This window comes from Sinohyriopsis cumingii, chromosome 7 (genome assembly GCF_028554795.1).
Source record: "Sinohyriopsis cumingii isolate HCF-2022 chromosome 7, ASM2855479v2, whole genome shotgun sequence".
Classification (NCBI taxonomy): Eukaryota; Metazoa; Mollusca; class Bivalvia; order Unionida; family Unionidae; genus Sinohyriopsis; species Sinohyriopsis cumingii.
In genome coordinates, this window is record NC_142967.1 from 46,831 (window position 1) to 64,125 (window position 17,295).

The 17,295-nt window shown below is 35.8% G+C and overlaps 1 protein-coding gene across 3 annotated transcripts in view; it reads left to right on the forward strand.

Moving 5' to 3' along the window:
• The window catches only part of LOC149794617 (exocyst complex component 4-like), a 109,085-nt gene that overhangs the window by 28,207 nt on the left and 63,583 nt on the right, over positions 1-17,295 (forward strand). For all 3 annotated transcript variants that reach the window (XM_089964224.1, XM_089964225.1, XM_089964226.1), the window contains exons 5-7: positions 856-994; positions 2,617-2,705; positions 14,887-14,963. In XM_089964224.1, coding sequence (XP_089820350.1) covers positions 856-994; positions 2,617-2,705; positions 14,887-14,963 — 305 coding nt within the window. The remainder of the gene's footprint in view (positions 1-855; positions 995-2,616; positions 2,706-14,886; positions 14,964-17,295) is intronic.

Sequence of the window (17,295 nt, forward strand, 5' to 3'; positions counted from 1 at the left end):
TTGTTATCTGATCTGGACATTGCATTAATGTAATCATTTGAAGGGAACCCTTTTTTAATATTGATTGTTAGTTGATTGACTGTCTTACTGTATATGTTTGCTTATAAGTCTAGTCCAGCTGCACATCCTGATCTACCATCCCTAACACAACTGAAGATCCGGGTCAATGCAGTTTGTTAGGGGTAATCAGCAGAACAACAACATGGACCCTGATCTTTTGGTACATTATGCTATGTCAGATAAGCATCTGTGTTGTTTGCAGTTGGATTCAATTTAAGCATTTATATATCAAGGCTAAAAGTGGGTGGACCTCATAAGCCTTGGGAACCTAAACTTTCATTTCTATTTTTGAAACCTTAAAAAAGCCTAAAAAACTGGAGGAAACCTGAATTACAAAAGCCTAAACATTTGTAAATATTATGAATGGCTCTACCTTGACCCCACAAAATATGCTTTTTTGCTCATGGTTTTTTCATTAGCCTAGCCTGTCAGTCAAGAAAGCATGAAAATTATGTAAATTATCAACATCTGGTCATTATATTCTGTCATGCATTTGATAGACCCATAATGGCATATCATCGGATCAGTGTTAACATTGCATTCACTTTATTCTTTGCATATTTTGAAGTCTTATTTTCTTCAACCTGAAAGAATACTTGATCACATTTTTAATAAATATTATGCTCAACATGGATCTAATCTTGAAACTGCTTTGTGTCTTGAAGCTCAAAAAAATCAAAACCTTGAAAAAAAACAACCTAATATTACAACCAAAAAACCTATGAAAAAACCATCACATTTTAGAATTTCACCTCTAACCATGTTTTATGCTATTTGTTCAATTATGTATTTCAGAGTCCAGTGAGAAAATCAAGAAAATCAAGGATGATCTCAGCAGTTGTAAGACACTTCTTCATTGCAAGCGAGATGAGCTACGCAGACTGTGGATAGATGGAGTGGAACAGAAAACCATTGCTTCTTTATTAGATCAAGTGTAAAACATTCTTGTCTTACAACTCCTTGTACAAGCTTATGACCATGTTTGAATGCTTGTCATCTAATACTTCCCAGCATGCTGTTGATATATCCATCACACCTTGGTTTACTTGTCTGTAGAGCTCCCTTCATGTTGTCGACATATCCATCAATCCTTGCTCTACTTGTATTTAAATCATTTCCATTTGTGATACATCCATCACACCTTGGTTTACTTTTCTGCAAATCAGTTCCCACCATGTTGTTGATACATCCATCACACCTTGCTTTACTTGTCTGTAGAGTTCCCTTCATGGTGTTAATATATCCATCACCCCTTGCTCTACTTGTATTTAAATTAGTTCCCTTTATGCTATAGATACATCCATAACACCCTGGTTTACTTGTGTTTAAATCAGATCCCTTCATGTTGGTGATATACCTATCACCCCTTGCTTTACCTGTATTTAAATTAGTTCCCATCATGCACACTTATCAAAGTCAGTATATTACATTATTAAGCTGTTTATGCATTAAAACTCTGTTCATGGAAGTCTTGGAGTATTATGCCTGATAGTTGAATTGTCTTGTCATGAAGTATACCATTTGGTACTCTCACATTTAAACACTATCCATGGAAGTCATGAAGTATAATGCCTGTTAGTTGACAAAATTCCATGCTTCTCTGCCAGTTCCAGAATCGATTTATTTCTTTATTAATACTTTTGATGTTGCCATTACAACAAGATAGAAATTGGCAGAGAGCAGTCATTTCCATGGCTTAACCCAAAAACTGTTGGAGATGTGTTTATTTAACATGGCACAAAGTGTTGGACTAGATGTGTTTATTGCATTTTGCTAATTTAACTACAAGCCAGGCTCCATTTACTCATTCAAATATCAACTTCTGACCCCAGCAAATTGGGGTTTTCTTCGTATCATAATTGGCATATATACTTCAGCAGCACCAATGAGTATAACTTGAAAATGTCCCAATTAGCTCAGTTTATTACAATATGAAAGTTTATATTCTTTAGAGTTAAAACTGCCTTAGAGTCCCATTGTTAATGGGTCAGACAGACACTGGCTTCATAAGTGATTATAATATTGATTCAAACCTTGCTTGTTTTATGATCTCATCTGTACATTTTGCTCTGGATGATTTCATTGTCCATGAAAAAAAGCATGGAAATTTTGGAAAGTGCATACATCTTTCCTGTATTAGAAGAAAATCTCCCAGAAACAAAAATTATTTACCTCAAAGCTGCTCTGAAAGGAAAGTGTGCAAAATGTCTTCCTTGGACTGGATGGAAAAAGTCTAGCCTAGTTCATGGATGACCTAGGTATTTTCCAGCTCCTCATTTCCAGGGAGTTTCTAATAAAAGAGATAGGAAAATTGTTTCATTACTCCATTCCATTTCCATGGCCAGTATTTCCATGGCAAGAACCTGGAATTGGCATGAAAGCATATAAATTGTACAGCCAGGATAGGTCAGCAGTACCACATTTGAATCTTCTATAACCAATTCACAATTGACAATAGATCAGTTACCACTGGTCAGATCAAATGTTTTCCACTTCATTGTTGTTGTTGTTCAGTTATATCAGACTTTAATTTTGTACATTTATTTTATTTTTCAGAGAACAGATCAAAGATGTTCCAGAGAAATTAAACAGTTTCCAGGCCAGCAAACACTATTTACATGCCACTGACCTAGTAGTAAATGCAGGTAAGTCGGAGGATACGTGGTTTTTTTACCTTTGTGCAGGTGTTCTCTCTGACATTATAAAGATAGTCTCTACTCTGAGAAGTGTAAGAAAATTAGGTACAGACTTCTCAACTGTAGATAAATGTTAAATGGAAGGTTTGGTGGGACCTAAGTGCTAAACTTTTGGGGATAGTCATTTGTATTGTTTTTCACACTGCCACTTAAAAAGGACATTATTTTGGCATGTCATTCTTTAAAACTTGAGCACTCTAAATCAGAAAATTGTAACTCACTTGAATTTCTGAAGAAGATAACAGTATTTATTTTGATGGCTTAGTAATTTGGCAGTGTGCTTATTGTCAATGAGAACACTGCAAAACATTCACCTTTCAGAAGTTGATGGTCTGTCATGAATGTTCTTCAATATTCTTATGATCAGGAGTTTTGCATCCCTCTTATCAAAAGACGAGCTTGGAAAACAAGTAACAGTGAAAAAGAGGCTTGCTATAGGGGCCATTTTTAGTCCAGGTAATAGGCTCAACATGTATACCAGTAGGTAATTTTGACACATTTTGTGGAGGAATGTTTAAATTTTGAACAAAAGATGTTGGAATTGATGCTTATTCTGTTTAAAAATAGCCTTAAAAGTAGATCAGGGTCAGAAAAATGCCTATTTGGGCAGAAGTTCAAACAGTTAGTGTTTTCATTAATAAATGCATAATTTGAAAACCAAGGCCATATTCCAATATGTGTATAAAGTCTTTCTCTTTGACATTTTAAAAGATCTCTTTCGTTGTCAATTGAAGCATTGATAAAAAAATAGATAAAATAGTAATTTTTTGCCAAAATATTGACCATTTTCAAGCTTAAATGATGGGTAATATTTTGCCCCAAAATTGACCATTGTCAGGCCTAATTGATATTTAGAACATCAGCATAACAACTGTGAAAATATTTTCTTATGTGATGAAAGTTGTGTCTGGCTTTATCTTAATGATGTTAAAGTCTGGACAAAAGATATTAAAGAACCACTGTATCAGCATCCAAAGCACAACCTTAATTTGCACATGTGTGGTATGTTTTTCTTGCTAATAGTCAGCCCCTTGTATGTGTTTACAGAAAACTTGACATGTGAACATTATATAGATATTTTAAATGGACTTATCTTAGCAAAAGCACAAGTTTTGATGAGTGATACCTGGATATATCAGCAGGATAATGACCTCAAGGACATGGCTAATTACACAGGAACCTGGTTTGTATACCAAAGCATCCACATCCTAGATTAACCAAGCTACATGTACTGTTTTCAGTTCAATTGAAAATATTTGGGTACTGTTAAAGGACAACATTTATAAGAAAGGAATGAGAGATATTGAGAAATGAAAATGGAAGCACATCAGTATTGACCCATAATTTCTAACTTAATTTGATTGATATTGTCTCTAGGCAATTCACCACAGCCTGTATTGAGCTACAACTAGTGTATCTAGGCAGTACAGCACATCCTGTGTTAAGCTACAAAGCAGCATGTCTTGGCAGTGTGTCACAGCCTGTATTGAGCTACAAAGTAGTGTGTCCTGTGTTACAAGTCTATGCTCTTAAAATAAGTAACAGAAAAGAGTGAAGACAAAAGCTTTTTAAAATTTAACAAATAATTTTTTTCCCTAGACGCCAAGTGACAAAAAAGAATTGCGGTATTGCGAATTAAATCCAGATCGTAATCCAAGAATAAAAACACAAGTCCTGTCACTGAAAAGTTCTAAGTGAATCACAGTTAAAATCCCGATGAAAATCCAAGATGGAAGGCGATGACGGCTCTGATAACCTACAAAGTGCAGATGTGTCAACAGTCTCTTGTTGAATCACAGAAAATATTATTCCAGTTTGAATTCTGTATAAATTCCAGTAAATGTCTTTGTTCAAGAATTATATCAGAGCACTTCGGTATTTCCGGAGAAAATATTCACTTGAATTCATTAATTTGAAGAAAAATAAAATTCAGCCCAAACTGGTCACAACATAAATCAACTCAATATGTTAGATGTTAAAACATGATTGATAATTCTTTATCAAAACATCAGTAATAAATTTAAGACGCAAAACAGATTCCTGAATGGGGGTCAAAAGTTCATCCTTATGGGGAAAAAATTAAAGTTTGTTTACCAATTGACACATGCTTAATGACATAGTCCAGGTGTGACCTCGACTAAACTTACTGAGTCTTACTCTGAGAAAGATAATAAAAAAAATTTAAGGAAAGCTGTTTACCAAAACTGTCACTGATTTTGAAGGTCAGCAGCTAGTTACAATATTTCTGTTTTGGACAATGTCAAATCCAGTAATTAATGTTACATTACAATAGCATGTAATGGAATAAAAACATTTAAATCTAACAGATAAATAAATAAATTAAATGTACATAACACTAGGTATTGCATCACAGCCAGTATTGAACTAAAAAGCAGTCTACTGCGCTACAAAGCAGTATGTCTGGGCAATTCACCACAGCCTGTAGTAGGATACAAAGGAGTGTGTCTTGGCAATATGCCACATCCTGTATTGAACTACAAAACAGTGTATAGGCAATACATCACATCCTGTATTGAGTTACAAAGTAGTGTATCTAGGCAGTACATCACAGTCTGTATCCACCTCAAAGCATCAGCAATTCTGCCGGGACATCAGTCATACTGGCAATTCTGCCTCATACATAGGGCATGTTTCATACATAGGGCATGTTGGCCATTTGTCCCTGACATCAGTCATACTGGCGATTCCGCCTCATAGTTACTGCATGCTTCTCTACCATCTTACCACTAACCTCATGCAGTGGAGGGTGAGACCCGAGGAATGTCAAAGATGTATACTTACTTATGTACTGTTTTATAATGCTAATAGTTGTTGATTAAAGAGTTTGAGACTATATCTCTATTAGTTCTTCTTATGCTTTAATATCATATATGCAGTTCACCTGTCAGTCAGTCCAGCTAGAGGTACATATGGTCCACCTGTCCAACATTCCATATATTTTAGATTGTGTAGCAGTGTATTGAGTTACAAAGCAGTGTGTCTAGGCAGTACATCACAGTCTGTATTGAACTATAAAGCAGTGGGGGCCCCGAGTGGCCGAGTGGTCTAAAGCGCTCTTCGTTACGGATCACTGCCATCTCACCTCTGTCTGCGGCGGTTCAAGTCTAAGATTCAGCCAATGTGGGCATGTGAGAAAGCTTGCCAGTAGCTTCTCGTGGGTCGGTGGTTCTTTCCAGGGTTTTCCGGGTTCTTCCTCCACCATTAATACTGGCCGCCATGTATAGCCTATCGTGTGCTGAAAAATGGCGTTAAACCCCACAACAACAACAACAATAAAGCAGTGTATTGAGCTACAAAGCAGTCTGACTAAACAATACATCACAGCCCATAGTGAGCTATGAAGCAGTGTCTACTCAATACATCACATCCCTTATTGAGTTACGTAGCAGTGTGTCTAGGCAGTACATCACAGCCTGTATTGAGCTCAGAGTAGCTTGTTTAGGTAACACATTGCAGGTTATATTGAGTTTCAGAGCAGTGTGTCAAGGCAATAACATCACAGCCTGTGTTGAACTACAAGGTATTTTGTTTAGGCAGTACATCACAGCCTGTATTGAGCTACAAAGTATTTTGTTTAGGCAGTATATCACAGCTTATATTGAGCTTCAGAGCGGTGTCTTTAGGCAATATAACACAGCCTGTATCTAACTACAAAGTATTTTTTAGGCAATACATCACAGCCTGTATTGAGCTGCAAAGCAGTGTGTTTAGGCAGTACACCACAGGTTGTACTGAGCTACAAAGCAGTGTCTTGGCAATATGTCACAGCCTGTATTGAGCTTCAAAGCAGTGTGTCTTGGCAATGTGTCACAGCCTGTATTGAGCTTTAAAGCAGTGTGTCTTGGCAATATGTCAAAGCCTGTATTGAGCTACAAAGCAGACAACTAAATATTGACTTGCTATTTTACTGTCACACAAGGTACTTTACATTCTGTTTAATACTGCATTATTTTACAAATATCTTTAATTTTTTTCTAAATTTTACATTTGTTTGGCAAATAAACCAATATTTAATAAAGAAGGTTCCATTTTTTTTATAAGCTCTAAAGATTATCACATATTTCATGCCATAGCAGTTGTGCTCAGTCCAGATAATGCTTAATCAGAATATAACACATTGGCTGAGTAGGCTTCTTTCCTAAGAACTGAGGAGGGGTGAGTGCTAGAAACTCAAACACTCAGTTATTTAACCATGACAAAATATGATCCATGTTATGGTCTTAAACAAAATCACAGAAAAGAACAAAACCAACACAGTTTGTAAAATTCAACCAATAATTTATTTCCCTAGAATACAAAGTGAAAATTTGAAAAAGAACTTATAATAATGTGTATTAAATCCCAAATGATTCTAAAAGTTCTTTTTCAAATCCAAACGTATGAAGTTCCAGCAGTATTCCAAATAAATTTGTATATTGAATGGGTTGATGTGCCTGTAGCCTCGAGTGTGCCAGTGGTCTGAAGTGTAGCAATGTGCAAAGAGTCTTTTGATATATCGCAATAATATAATCCAAAATGTTCTTATCTGAATTCACTATAATAGCAAATTAATGTTCCACTCCGAGAATATTAATGAGTACTTTGTAATTTCAGTGAATATTAATTTGAATGAATAAATCTTCCAGAATTAAAAAACAATTGAGCACAACAAGAAGACTGATTCTGCTTCATCTGTTAAGGCAAGAATGAGTAGTTCTTAGGTAAACAAGGTTATATATCCCTCTACTTTACCTAGGCTGTAATTATCAGTTTTTAGGAAATAGTCTGTCACTTAATGGAATCATCCATTCTAGAAGTTTCTGAAGTAAGAATCAAAACTATTACTAAAACAAATTTAGATACAAATGTTTACATTAATAATGATCTGAATATTCATTCTGCAATCATAGATAATCATTGTTGACGTCATTGTGTGTACATTGTTGATGTCATCAATTAGTTATGTTTGTGTACATTGCTGATGTCATTGATTAATCATGTTTGTGTACATTGTTGATGTCATTGATTAGTTATGTTTGTGTTTATTGCTGATGTCATTATGTACATTATTGATGTCATTGTGTACATTGTTGATATCATTGTGTACATTGTTGATATCATTGTGTACATTGTTGATGCCATTGTGTACATTGTTGATGCCATTGAATAGCTATGTTTGTGTATATTGCTGATGTCATTATGTACATTATTGATGTCATTGTGTACATTGTTGATATCATTGTGTACATTGTTGATGCCATTGTGTACATTGTTGATGTCATTGTGTACATTGTTGATATCATTGTGTGTACATTGTTTATGCCATTGTGTACATTGTTGATGTCATTGTTTATATTGTTAATGGCATTGTGTGTACATTGTTGATGTCATTGTGTGTACATTGTTGATATCATTATGTACATTGTTGATGTCATTGTGTACATTGTTGATGTCATTGTGTGTACATTGTTAATGTCATTGATTAGTTATATTTGTGTATATTGTTAATATTGTGTGTCCATTGTTGATGTTGTTGTGTACATTGTTGTCATTGTGTGTACATTGTTGATGTCATTGTGTACATTGTTGATGTCATTGTTTATATTGTTAATGGCATTGTGTGTACATTGTTGATGTCATTGTGTGTACATTGTTGATATCATTATGTACATTGTTGATGTCATTGTGTACATTATTGATGTAATTGTGTACATTGTTGATATCATTGTGTACATTGTTGATGCCATTGTGTACATTGTTGATGCCATTGTGTACATTGTTGATGTCATTGTGTACATTGTTGATATCATTGTGTGTACATTGTTGATGCCATTGTGTACATTGTTGATGTCATTGTTTATATTGTTAATGGCATTGTGTGTACATTGTTGATGTCATTGTGTGTACATTGTTGATATCATTATGTACATTTTTGATGTCATTGTGTACATTGTTGATGTCATTGTGTGTACATTGTTGATGTGATTGATTAGTTATATTTGTGTATATTGTTAATATTGTGTGTCCATTGTTGATGTTGTTGTGTACATTGTTGTTGTCATTGTGTGTACATTGTTGATGTCATTGTGTACATTGTTGATGTCATTGTGTGTGCATTGTTGATTTCATTGTGTACATTGCTGATGTCATTGTGTGTGCATTGTTGATGTCATTGTGTGCATTGTTGATGTCATTGTGTGTGCATTGTTGATTTCATTGTGTACATTGCTGATGTCATTGTGTGTGCATTGTTGATGTCATTGTGTGCATTGTTGATGTCATTGTGTGCATTGTTGATGTCATTGATGCCACATTCCTTTCAGCAACCATCACTGCTTATCTCAGTTGTTGATAATACCTCTTAATGTAACTTTTCTTTCAGTGCATCATTTATAAATAGATGACTACAGTTTTGCATAGTTCCTTTAAAACCATGGCATTCATTTTGTCCTTAAACTTTAACATTTTTATTAAAGCAGATTTCGGTTTAAGGACAAAACAAATGCCAAGATTTTTTTAATAAAAAGTTTGAAAAGTGTGTTCTAATTTGTCCACTAATTTATCATGAAACACACTCTTGTAACAAACCAACGGTCATTCAAAGTAGTTTTGTGGTGAATCATCTTTATGTGAAATAATAGTGACATTAATGACAATATATCACAGAGATACAGTGATAGTGTGGTAATACTAGCTTGTCTAAATTACAGGTAGTTTATTCTAGCCAGTTTGCTATCATTGCACTAATTAAATCATCTACACTGATGAAGTCTTTTAACTATTTTAAATGTCTGTATATACAAAAAGAAAGACAAAATGATAAAATAAACACTAGATGTGGTAAAGTAAATACAATGAAGAGCAGTTTTATGGTTTTATGTACTATGAGAGGGCACAGACAACTAATTCAATTCCCATAGACTGTAATGTTGGGCAAATTACTGCACTTGTGTTATGGTTTTATGTACTCTAAGAGGGCACAGATGCCTAATTCTGTTCCCATTGACTGTATTCTTGGCCAAATTTCTGTACTTACAATTTATGGTTTTATGTACTCATAGAGGGCACATACAGCTAATTATGTTCCCAATGACTGTATTGTTGGCCAAATTACTGTATGTACATGCTAGTGTTGGCAAATCATGCTTACATTATGAAAGCAGAAACTTTTGAAACAATGAAAATACTATTTTGTGTAGCTTGTTTTTGAGAAAATTCCCTAGTAGGTACACACCATTAAACTCTAGCCTGTTTACATCTAGCATAGCAGTACCTGTGCAGTGATAGCCTTAAAATGAAAATGGTTTTTAAGTTCAAGCCTACTTTTTGAATACAGTTTATCTATGCTTGGGTTTCTTCTGATAAATTAGGTCATTATTTTTCTAATTATTTTCATCCAATGATCAACATTCATTCCTCCGAATATGCTATTTAATATACACATAGGCTGGTTCCATAGCTCATAAAATAATTAGTTGCCTGCATCCTAGTTGAGAACTGTTGCATTGTTATTAGTTGCTTGCTGCATCTTCACTAGCTTTCTTTGCCTTCTTACGTTGTGGCGAATTTATGGTGACGTCAGCTATGGATATGGCGTACTTGCATATTAGTGACTTTACTATTGCTGCAGATAATTCTAATGGGATTTTAATGTTGAGAGCGTCAAAGGCTGATCCATTCCAGTATGGTGTGCAGATCAGACTTTTTGCAGTGCATAACTGTACGTGCCCCTTACGAGCTGTGCGCGAGTACCTGGCGCTCCGCAGCAGGATGGGTTGTCTTAGACATCTGTACCCGCTATTTACTACAGATGGTATTAATCCACTTTCTAGATCAGTGCTTTTGGAGAAGCTATGTTTGCTCCTGCACGTACTAGGCAAATTCAATGGGCACTCCTTTCTGATAGGGGCCGCCACCATAGCAGCAAATGCTGGGATCGAGGACCACCTTGTTAAAACTCTAGGTCATTGGACTTAAGATTCTTATTTACGTTATATCAGGACCTCGAATGATGCCATTCTGCGAGCACAGCAAGCCATGTGTGGATCTACCCATTCATAGATGACATAATGCCATAGGAGCATTTTCAATTACACCTTTCTCTCAGATAAGTGCATCTGATGGATGTATATGTGTTCTAAAATAGGCTAATTTGTGTGTCAGTGTATTCTTTCAGAGGTGACCATTCAGATTCTTTACATGGAGTTATTCTGGGAAGGGAGTAAGCAGACTCTGTGTATTGTTCTAAGTGTTTAATTGTGCATGTTCTTTTCATCAGTTTTCTACATAGTGTGATCATCAGATTCAGTCGTCGGTGAGGTGTATTTCACACTGGTAGTGTGTTAATGTGTTCTGCGGAGCAGGATCATCAGATTCATGGGCATCGGGTGGCGTTAAGCATTGTGTTTACTAATGTTCTTTGGTGTATCTAGTTGGTGTCTAATTTAATCAGTTTACTGCATGTGCACTTCAATCGGTTATATGCATCTGACTTAATTATTGAACTACATGAACTGTATACGTGTCTGCAGAGTAGATTTTGTGGCAGTTTGTGGAAACTTTACTTTATTTATACATCAGCCCTCAACGGGGTACAAGCCGGGAACATTGCAGTGCTGAACATACATTTTTATAGTAGTCTTAGTTTCGTCATATATGACTTGCCTACAGATTCTTGCATCACAGACTCAATTACAACTCCACTCTAAATATAATGTGACTTTAGTCTTGGTACCACCATAACATTGTGTGCAGGCATGGACCCCGGAATAGTCATACCTTGGCACGGGTTCTTGCAGTAGTATCCATTTATGTTGATTCACTGTTGTATAATTCTTAGTATTGGCAATCGTTCATTTCATACACATAATTGCTTATATTGATTGTGATTTTCATGCTTATTTTAACAGAACTGCGGGTACTTCTTGTCCATATCTATCCATTCCTTGGGGCTCTCCACTGCATACTACTGCAGTTCCATTACTCTGCATGCAGCATCGTTTGGGCATTCTGTCCCCAATCCACTCGACTTACAGACATAACAAGTTGTGGCGACTCTGCCTCAATACAGCGGCAATTCTGCCTTTACAGTTATGTCAGTCAGTCATACTGGCAAGTCTGCCTCAAAACATCGGCAATTCTGCCTGGACATCAGTCATACTGGCAATTCTGCCTCATAGATAGGGCATGTTGGCCATTTGGCCCTGACATCAGTCATCCTGGCAATTCCGCCTCATTGTTACTGCATGCTTCTCTACTATCTTACTACTACTAACCTCATGCAGCAGAGGGTGAGACCCAAGGAATGCCAAAGATGTATACTATGTACTGTTTTATAATGCTAAATAGTTGATTAAAGAGTTGACACTACCTCCCTATTAGTTCTTCGTATGCTTAATATCATATATGCAGTTCACCTATCTGTCAGTCCAGCTAGAGGTGCATATGGTCGACCTGTCCACCATTCCATTTATTTATATTGTGTAAACTTCCCTGATTACTATTTGTGCAAAAAGCCATGAAACACAGTAATTGTATTTGAGTGGGCGTTCTTACAGTGAAATGCATTGACTTCATAGTTTCCTCTTTGATGAATCAGGATATACATTGTTTATTGGAGAGAGATTTACATGCAGAGTTAAAATGTGTTGAGATTTGTTAATTTGCTGAGCAGATAATTTTTCTCACAAAAACGATTAAAATGAAGTTTTTCAATGGTGGCTGCATCAATTTAATTGTAATTATAACTGTTCCTTTAGAGTGTGTTTGTTTTTCTAAATAATTGTTTTTTAGACTACCCTTAACAATCTGATTAATTTAGTTTGTGATTTCAGGGTCAGTCTTATAATTAAAAGGAATACACATCTACTGGATGAACAAACATATATCAATAGAGATAAAGTGTGGAAGTGAAACAGTAGATGTAAGAATGGAGGCTTTTATGTAGTATTTTTATTAGAGCAATAAAAGTAATTTAATAGCCAGTGGCCTTCAGGCACACAAACATAAACTTTAAACATAGCTGACAAGACACTAATTATTGATTATTAGACACCTTCAAAACAATAAAACAATCTATTTTGATATGTCAGGACTGTTGGCAGACCAGTGCATTCAAAGAACTGAAGTTCATTCAGAACGTTTGATTTTTTTGGACTTGAATAGAACTTTTAAGATTATTATGGATTCAGTTCATGATACTGTAAGTTCCTCTTACATTTTCAATTTATAACTTTAATTATAAAATTATTTGTTAGGTTTTACAAAACTTATTCATTTTGCTTCTTCATGTTACTTAGTTTATGACCATAGAGTTATAACATGATGAACAATGGCTGGACCAACCGCATAGCAAGCACTGTGGCTGGACCAACCATATAGCAAGCACCGATGCAGGAAACAGTGTGCATCCAGTCTCTGCCTATCACAGAAAAACACAGTTATGTCCCTTGTGGCAAGTGTTCTTGTTCAAGAATATGACTTGCTAGCCATTAGAGGAAATGGAGCACAAACTAACAACCACCAATGGCTATTGCATATCCATCATCTTGTAGGGATGGATGGTTGCCTATATAACAAATAAATAACATTGCAGCTTCATTTCAGATAAAATTAATGATGCTGAAAACAGTAAGAAAGTAAAAGTCAGTCAGTCAAATAAACACAGTTACCTATCTAAGTATTGTTCACTAGTTAATTGCACAAATAAAATATTGGTAAGCATAAAAAACAGAATTTTTACACTTCAGTTTTGGCTGTGCTGTAAAGATAATTATCATTGCAACAGGGGTGATATTACCTTAGGGCCATAACTTCTGACTGTATATTGTACAGTTCTATGCCTCAGTCAAGTTGGGAATAGACCAATCAGTAAAGACGAATCCAAAAATAATGACTTAAATTGTTTTCAAAAAGGGATGTGAAGGAAAGGGTGAAAGGATCTAAATTTAGATTATAATTTTGGATGGTAATCATGCTTTTGTATTTAAATTATGGCACCAACAACAAGTAGTATAAACTTCTCTTCAAAATCCAAACCTTTCCAAATGTACAGTTTAGTGATTATATTCAAAGCTAGTACTTACTAACTAGCAACATGTAGCTATTTTTGGGATGGACCATTTTATTTTGTGTTGTAGTTGTTGGTGGGGGTGGGTGTTTTTGAAACAATATAGCTTGAAGAACATTATCTTTCTCTGTTTTATAGAAATAAAATGAACTAACTCTATCTGTCATATTGGTTTAAAAAAATATCTTGAGATATATAAAAGAATTTGTTTGAAAATATACCCCTTCCCCACCCCCACCCCCAGAAGATTAAATGTTTAAGAGACAGAAAAATTTATAGTGGCAATTCTATAGACTTGCAAGCATGAATAATAGATAATTACTGAAGTTAACTTACTGAGGTAAGAGAAAGATGGGGGGGGGGCCATATGCCTTTGATGGGTCAATTGTATAATAACAGTTCACATTTTTTCCAATCTTTGGCATGCATACATGCATTTATGTAATTATATGCCTTAACAGTATATCAGCATGATACTGTCTGTATAGTACCAATTAAAAACTACAATTTTTACATTTAAAAAGAAAAAATGCAAAGATAACAAATTGTATGAAAGAGTAGTGAGAAAATTGGCTAACATTAAATTGTCAGGATCGCTTAGTCTGAATTTATTTTCTGCATGTTAATTGACTTTTGTGATCTCTACTGTGGAATGCTACAAGGTTCAATGAGGTGAACTATAATTGTGGAGTGCACTATCAGGCACTATTCATGTTAAACATTGTAGCATTATAAACTAAGTTTGATGCAAATGGTCATCAAATATTTATTTTATAAGTCAGAGGAGAACCTAGCAGGTGTGGAGGCTGCAAATGATTGTCAGCTATTTATTTTTTATTTCAGTTGCCAAGTTAGAGGGTAACCTAGCAGGTCTGGAGGCTGCAAATGATTGTCAGCTATTTATTTTTTATTTCAGTTGCCAAGTTAGAGGGTAACCTAGCAGGTCTGGAGGCTGCAAATGATTATCAGCTATTTATTTTTTATTTCAGTTGCCAAGTTAGAGGGTAACCTAGCAGGTGTGGAGGCTGCAAATGATTGTCACCTATTTATTTTTTATTTCAGTTGCCAAGTTAGAGGGTAACCTAGCAGGCGTGGAGGCTCTGAAGGATTTAAAGGCTGAGATCATATTAAGAAAGGAGGTATTATTGTTTTTGCTCTGTCTTGAATGTAAAAGGGGTATATAATTTTATATTGATTCATCCATTGGTTTGTCAGACCTTCCATTTGTGGATGTTTCTTGTTGAGAAAAAGAACCATGGAATAAAAAGCTGTCTACCTTCATTTCCCCAGTACTAGATCCCAAGGCATGGTCTTTAAATGCTCTTTCAGTTGGGAGGGTCTGTGGGCCTTTGCCTACTCCCCACATATTTTAGATCCTAAGATTATACAGAAATTGAGGGGCCAGACATGCAAAATGATTCTGATTGCCCCTCTCAGTTGGGACAAATCCAGGATCAATGATCTTCTTGGTCTTACATTAGTTCTACCCAGAAAGATCCTGGCCAAGCCATGTCTTCTCAAACAGCCTTGTATACATGTGTTCCAACCTTCCTTGGACAGTCTTCTCTTTCACATCTACTTCTTGTACAGAGAGCCTTGCAGCAGAAACAATTCTACCCTTCAATCTTGGAAAGAACTGCATTATCTAGAAGACCCTCCACGTTAAAGGCTTATGAAAGGAAGTGGCACATTTTCAGGGGCTGATACAAAGGCAGAAACACTGGCTTTTGAGTGCCTCTGTCCCACAGGTAGCTGACTTTTTTCTTTCTCTGTTTGAGGAGATGAAGTTGGCTCCAATTATTATTGAAGACTATCATTCTATGATATTGGACACATTCCATCAGTATGGCAGGAAGGATCTTGGTCATAACAAAGACCTCTCAGACTTGTCCAACTTTGTCTTGCATATGCCTAAATCACTTACATTGTTTTCCTCAGTGGAATATTTCGTGGGTTCTGATCTGGTTGAATTCAAACAAATTCAAGCGTTTAGCCAGGACCTTGCTGAAGTTCCTTTGATACAAAACCCATTTCCTGATAGCATTCACTTTGGCATGCAGAGTCATTGAATTGCATGCTGTCTCTGATGACCCAGCCTACCTTCAGTTTCAATCAGATGGCTTGACAGTCCTTATGATGCAACCCTGTTTAATCGCCAGGAATTGGCTGTCATCAGTGGGCAATAAAAAATTCATCATACGACCTCTCTTTTATTGACACAACCCAAGAGGCTTTCAGACTGGACCTGATACACGTTCTTCAACTTTATCTGAAGCAGACTGAGCCAGTTTATGTAGTGCAAAGATTCCTTTTTCTCCCATTTATACCTGGGAAAGAGAACATAACCCCTCGAGCCCAGTCATCAGTGCTGAAGTGGGTATTATGCACATCATGCTCTGACATAGTACTAGAACAGAGTTAGCTCATGAAGATATCTGCTTATGAGATAAAAGTGATCTCTGTAAGCCTTGCCTTGACTGTCATATCTCTGTGAAAGATATCACTGAGGCCATCGGTTGGCATGCACAGTAATCCTTCTTGAGTTTTATCTACAAGACGTGGTTCCACAGTGACAAACTCTGGTAGACTCAGTCTCAGTTGCACAAGCAGTTACCAGACCCAGTTGACATCAGCACAACCTCCAGACAGGCACTCTGCAAACCTTTCACTGGATTCACCTGGAAAATGTATGTGGTAAGAAATACCATTATTTCTTCTTTCCAGACTTATTCATGTTGCCTCTGGTTGTGCTGCTGCTGTGTTAGAAAGGTGTGTTAACCTGCATATAGAGGTTAACCAAGGTGGATGCTCAACATTCCCTCCACCAACTGCATATTCTCCTAACATTATTGTGATTGATGAATGTATTAGAAGGAGAAAGCAAATTTTTTAGTCAGTAATGTTTTTCATAGAATACTTACCCAATTACATTACTTTAATACCTCACATCCTCCCTCAAATGTGATTCATCCCATTACACAATGTTCTACTTAACTTAAAACTATCACTACCTATAGGTGACAAGAGTTATTGCCCTATGTCTGTATAATTATAGACAGAAAAGACAAATTTTCATCTTTGGCAGGGCTGGATTCAGGAGGTAGTAAGGTTTATTTTCCTCATGTTAATGTGATCGGGTAGGTTTTCTTGAAACATAATTTACTTAAACATTTGCTTTCTCAATCTATGCCATATGAGAAATCTATTTAACTGGTTTTTTTTTTATATGAACTTTTAAATTCTTGTTCAACTATCATTTTAAGGTTATTTAGAGACATGGTACCACTTGCAGTGATTTTTCTTTATAAGTGGTCCACATTTTAACAACATCTTGAGATTGAAAATCAGGCAAATTACGTATCCCAAAAAGTCATCTTTAATTGTACAGTGTCCTCATCCTGAGACCATAGTGTCTGGTTAAGACAAATTTTCTTGTGTTTATTGCAATCATATTTACTGGAAGAAAGATTC